The sequence below is a fragment of the Salvelinus fontinalis genome, chromosome 8, assembly GCF_029448725.1.
Source record: "Salvelinus fontinalis isolate EN_2023a chromosome 8, ASM2944872v1, whole genome shotgun sequence".
NCBI lineage: Eukaryota > Metazoa > Chordata > Actinopteri > Salmoniformes > Salmonidae > Salvelinus > Salvelinus fontinalis.
In genome coordinates, this window is record NC_074672.1 from 34,582,052 (window position 1) to 34,587,785 (window position 5,734).

The 5,734-nt window shown below is 41.3% G+C and overlaps 1 protein-coding gene across 1 annotated transcript; it reads right to left on the minus strand.

Moving 5' to 3' along the window:
• Positions 1–354: 354 nt before the first annotated feature.
• LOC129861150 (NADH dehydrogenase [ubiquinone] 1 alpha subcomplex subunit 4-like 2) lies at positions 355–4,165 on the minus strand. The gene is made up of 4 exons (XM_055932310.1): positions 3,945–4,165; positions 2,980–3,065; positions 2,593–2,653; positions 355–811 (listed from the first exon to the last, which is right to left on the minus strand). The coding sequence occupies exons 1-4, from the start codon at positions 3,984–3,986 to the stop codon at positions 755–757; spliced, it is 246 nt and encodes an 81-aa protein (XP_055788285.1). The 5' UTR covers positions 3,987–4,165; the 3' UTR covers positions 355–754.
• Between the last annotated feature and the right edge of the window lie 1,569 nt (positions 4,166–5,734).

Below are 5,734 nucleotides of genomic sequence, written 5' to 3' on the forward strand. Positions count from 1 at the left end.
TTGGAATGACTGGAATTCTGACAGACTTTGATTCTTAATGTAAAGACATCATGTTATCGTATTATTATACACAGTAGAAAGTGATGGGTTAGAAGAAGCCTACATAACCAACCCATAAAGTAAAATTTTACATCCATATATGGCCAGCTATGTAAACTTCAACATGGATTTATTCTGCAATAGATGTCGTTCAATTGGTAACATACATTTTGTCTTCTTCTAATGCCTCTTAAGGGGAAAGTAATCTAATAGTAGTCCAAATTTTGGACAGGTAACTAGTAACTGTAACGGATTACATTTAGAAAGTAACCTTTCCAACCCTGCATGTAAAGTAATCACTAAGTTCTGGAATGGTAACATGAATAAGTTTATTTCAAGATAGAATCCAAAAGGCCAGGTACATTTTTTTCTAATGACTGATTTCCTTATATGATCAGTAACATTTTTTAAATTGTTGCATGTTGCATTTTTATATTTTTGTTCGCTGTAATTTGGTGAACAAATCTATGCACACTCCTGCCTCTTTTCATAATGCGCACATTCATTGTTAAATTTAGCGTCTGTCAAAATAACAATGAAGTGTTTATGATAAAACAAACAGACAAATGTATAGATTTGATCATCAACATTATGGATCAATCTCCCAATATTTGTATACATTAGAAGCGTTGAGAGACAAATTCTTCTCAGATTTGAATTCTTCAGTGACGTTCTTCGGGCTGGACTTGGTGCCGTTAGGATAGAGGGAAGATAGTCAGAATTGAGGTCCCTCCTTCTTCAGGTTCTTGTAGTCAGTATCGATGGCCACAAACTGGGGAAGAAGACATTATGGCAGGATTTACGTAATTCTCTTGGCTACTTATATTGATGCAAAATACACTGCTCAAAAAAATAAAGGGAACACTTAAACAACACAATGTAACTCCAAGTCAATCACACTTCTGTGAAATCAAACTGTCCACTTAGGAAGCAACACTGATTGACAATAAATTTCACATGCTGTTGTGCAAATGGAATAGACAAAAGGTGGAAATTATAGGCAATTAGCAAGACACCCCCCAAAACAGGAGTGATTCTGCAGGTGGTGACCACAGACCACTTCTCAGTTCCTATGCTTCCTGGCGGATGTTTTGGTCACTTTTGAATGCTGGCGGTGCTCTCAATCTAGTGGTAGCATGAGACGGAGTCTACAACCCACACAAGTGGCTCAGGTAGTGCAGTTCATCCAGGATGGCACATCAATGCGAACTGTGGCAAAAAGGTTTGCTGTGTCTGTCAGCGTAGTGTCCAGAGCATGCAGGCGCTACCAGGAGACAGGCCAGTACATCAGGAGACGTGGAGGAGGCCGTAGGAGGGCAACAACCCAGCAGCAGGACCGGTACCTCCGCCTTAGTGCAAGGAGGTGCACTGCCAGAGCCCTGCAAAATGACCTCCAGCAGGCCACAAATGTGCATGTGTCAGTATATGGTCTCACAAGGGGTCTGAGGATCTCATCTCAGTACCTAATGGCAGTCAGGCTACCTCTGGCGAGCACATGGAGGGCTGTGCGGCCCCACAAAGAAATGCCACCACACACCATGACTGACCCACCGCCAAACCGGTCATGCTGGAGGATGTTGCAGGCAGCAGAACGTTCTCCACGGCGTCTCCAGACTCTGTCACGTCTGTCACATGTGCTCATGTGCTCAGTGTGAACCTGCTTTCATCTGTGAAGAGCACAGGGCGCCAGTGGCGAATTTGCCAATCTTGGTGTTCTCTGGCAAATGCCAAACGTCCTGCACGGTGCTGGGCTGTAAGCACAACCCCCACCTGTGGACGTCGGGCCCTCATACTACCCTCATGGAGTCTGTTTCTGACCGTTTGAGCAGACACATGCACATTTGTGGCCTGCTGGAGGTCATTTTGCAGGGCTCTGGCAGTGCACCTCCTTGCACAAAGGCGGAGGTAGCGGTCCTGCTGCTGGGTTGTTGCCCTCCTACGGCCTCCACATCTCCTGATGTACTGGTCTGTCTCCTGGTAGCGCTTCCATGCTCTGGACACTACGCTGACAGACACAGCAAACCTTTTTGCCACAGCTCGCATTGATGTGCCATCCTGGATGAACTGCACTACCTGAGCCACTTGTGTGGGTTGTAGACTCCGTCTCATGCTACCACTAGAGTGAGAGCACCGCCAGCATTCAAAAGTGACCAAAACATCAGCCAGGAAGCATAGGAACTGAGAAGTGGTCTGTGGTCACCACCTGCAGAATCACTCCTTTTTTGGGGGTGTCTTGCTAATTGCCTATAATTTCCACCTTTTGTCTATTCCATTTGCACAACAGCATGTGAAATTTATTGTCAATCAGTGTTGCTTCCTAATTGGACAGTTTGATTTCACAGAAGTGTGATTGACTTGGAGTTACATTGTGTTGTTTAAGTGTTCCCTTTATTTTTTTGAGCAGTGTATATCATTGACTTAACTGATACTATTGATAGGCTACATTACTATTACATTGTTGTCAAGTCAAACAATAATTGAATACGATGCAGTAAACATACACTTTGTGGAGCTAAAGTGTGTTTATTGCTGACAGTGTTGGCGGTACAGTACCTTGTACTGGTAGGTAGGGTCAAGCTGATTCCACGGCTCAGGGTTGTTCTTCTTGTTCCAGCTGTACAGTGACACAGCAGTCAAAGCAGGCCGAAGTAGGACAAACACAAATGGGATCAGAGGGAACCGTGTTAGTCTGCCTGCGATCAACTATTCATGGGCCTGGCCTAGTTTACAAAAACTCGCAGCAGGATAGCCCTTAGCAGTGATATGGGAATTGATGCCCCATAACAGCACAAGAGGTGGGATTACCTCTTGTGCCTTATGATGTTAAAGGGAATTGGCATCCACTACTATATGTTTTAATTGGATAGTATTAAGAAATTGATTAAAGCATATTAATTTAAAAATAAAATGGACAATAAGGGAAATGGTAAAGAGTCTTACGTGACATGGGGCCCCTTTGCAAGACGGACCAAATACAAGGAGGCTCCTCCCATTCCCAACAAGATGAAGAAGAACTGGGGGATGAGCTATGAGAGAGTAAGAAGAAAGAGGGAGATAGCATGACCATTTCATTCACTTTGAGGAATAGAAATCTGAGCATGTCTACATAGCCTTTGTCAATAAAGGGTTAGGGTTGTGAGTGGCATCAGAAGAACGGTTGAGGATAGATGTTCAGCAGATGTTCACCATGTGAAATTAACTATTTACAGTGAAAACAAGGCCTTTCTTCCATAGAGAAACATTACCTACAGCCCTAACATAACCATGACGCACCCATGGACTCGACTAAGCTAGCTAACCATCCTTCCACGAAACCCATAATGACTTAAAAGTCAATCAACCCAAAAGCATTTTTTACCTCCATTGGATACAATGGTCTTGCAGTTCAAAAAACTAATAAGAGCCTTGTTAGAATGAATTCTGAACAGGATATTGGTCACATTTTTACATTCTTGAAACTGTCCTGTCTGTGTCTGTTTGTGACTGTATATGTCTCTGTCTGTGAGTGGAATGTCTGTCTGCCTGATACTTTTTCAGAAAAACAAATTTAATGTGTCAAAATGCAGAAGTGAAGCCTATTTAGAGTTTAAACTTTTATTTCATTTCAATTTGCCTAATGACACTCAGCATATGGGTTTAATTCAGAGGGGTTGGGTTAAATGCGGAAGACACATTTCAGTTGAAGGCATTCAGTCATACAACTGACAAGGTATCCCCCTTTCCCTTTCCCTAACTGATGTTTGGAACTGCCACCTCAAGTTATTTTGATTACTCACTTGATTCCATTGAGCAACAACTGGTAGCATATTTAACACCGACAACAGAAATTATGAAACTTTCATGAAATATTATAGACTACTAACTCACTTGAGGTAATAATCCATAGGACAAAAATAAGTACTTACCCCTGGATGCTTCTTTACGTGTTCCATTGCTATTCTAATCATCTTTTCTTACAGTTGCTCTACTTTTTGTCAAAATAATAATTTTAAGATTATAAAATTAATTTCAGCAACAGTCATTTGAATTCTATGTCAAAAAAGCTTGTTTGAGACTATCCAAGATTAGACCTGTTGCGTTCTCTGTCCGGGTGGCTGCTCGCAGGTTTGAGGAGAGTAGAGGAGAGGAGGAAGGTGAAGATGCTATCTGCTCCTCACAATTACATCTGGCCTCTTGGGACTTATTGTGCACGTACTAGCCCATCAACCGGGATTTAGAGCAAAAACATCCAATTGAACAATTTTTTCTGTGCATAGAATGATTTTTGTTGCCAACAAAATATACATTTAAAAAAACGTTAAGTTACTTGCAAAAACATTTTTTACAAAGTTGTTACAACTTCTCTAGCATTCTCAGAAACTCATTTGGCTGATTTCCTTTGGACCCCATCCCCTTGGGAAAAGACTGGAGGAAATGGAAAGAAAAGAAATACAAATATTTGTCCTAGTAAAGCTCATTACACTAACTACTGTAGTTCCCCTAACATTTGTTATTCTGCTTATGGAACGTTCACCGGGCAAAGACATCACATAGCATCCACATCTGCCATTACGTTGAGTATAGTATAGAGTTTATAGATGAGGCATAAAACTCTAGGATATTCAGAGAAACAAAGGGATTTAAAACTTTTTTATACATACAGTAAGTTCAGGTTTGTACTGGAGGTTTGGGTGAAAATTTTTAACGAGTCAGAGAAAGGTCTGGGCAGCATAAAGAAAGTCAATCACCCATTCATTATTCGATGTTTCCTGAGCAGAGAGACAATAAAGCTGGAGTAGAGCAGCGGATTATGAGTCAATCCGCGCATCACTGCAGTCCTTCCATACCCTGTGGTCAAAGGTCAACCAAGACGAGGTGGTTGTCTTTAAATCCTGGAGGGACAGGATAGAAATACAAACAATAAGGACCTATTATTATCATAACCAACATTTATGACCCGTTCTAAATTAAGAAAATGTGTTGATTATTACCACCAACCATTATTTTGTTTTATTATAGCCTAAAGGTGGTTTATTAAATTCTTCCCATTTTTTTATTACTTTGTCAAGCAACTTGTTCTTAAAGGCCCAGTGCAGTCAAAAACGTGATTTCCCTATTTAATATATATTTCCACATTATGAGGTTGGCAAAAATACTGTGAAATTGTGAAAATAATGATAATACCCTTTTAGTGTAAGAGCTGTTTGAAAAGACCACCTGCAATTGCATCACATTTTGGCTTGCCTGGTGAAATCACTAGGCAGAAAATGTGTTCATTAAATACAATACAAAAGTATTAATCCAGAAGGGCAATTCACTTCAGGGCTGACAGGGTGCTTCAGACAGGACAAACACACACAGACAGTATAATACATAAAAACAGTTCAAAATCCTTCCTCCTGGCCTGCTGCTCAAAAAATGAGCCCAGATTTCTGAGATCAACCCTGGTGTTTTTAGATTAGGTGTTCACAATGGCTTGGAGGCACAGGAGGTTGGTGGCAACTTGGGGAGAATAGGCACTGGTAATGACTGGAGCGGAATAGGTGGAACAGTAACAAATACATCAAACACATGGTTTCCAGGTGTTTGATGTCATTCCATTTGCTCCGTTCCGGTAATTATTATGAGCCTCCCCTCAGTAGCCTTCTGTGCTTGGACAGAGAGGGATGTGAACTAGCATTATGAAGGAGAAACACAGAACGCTCTTGATGAAAGA

Bases quoted from the DNA above. Each gene is read 5' to 3' on its own strand.
- LOC129861150 (XM_055932310.1), bottom strand. From the start codon at position 3,986: ATGATTAGAATAGCAATGGAACACGTAAAGAAGCATCCAGGG. The intron at 2,654-2,979 runs GTAAGACTCTTT...GTCACTGTACAG, and splicing joins GCAAAGGGGCCCCATGTCAC to CTGGAACAAGAAGAACAACC. The intron at 812-2,592 runs GTACTGTACCGC...CTTCTTCCCCAG, and splicing joins ACCCTACCTACCAGTACAAG to TTTGTGGCCATCGATACTGA.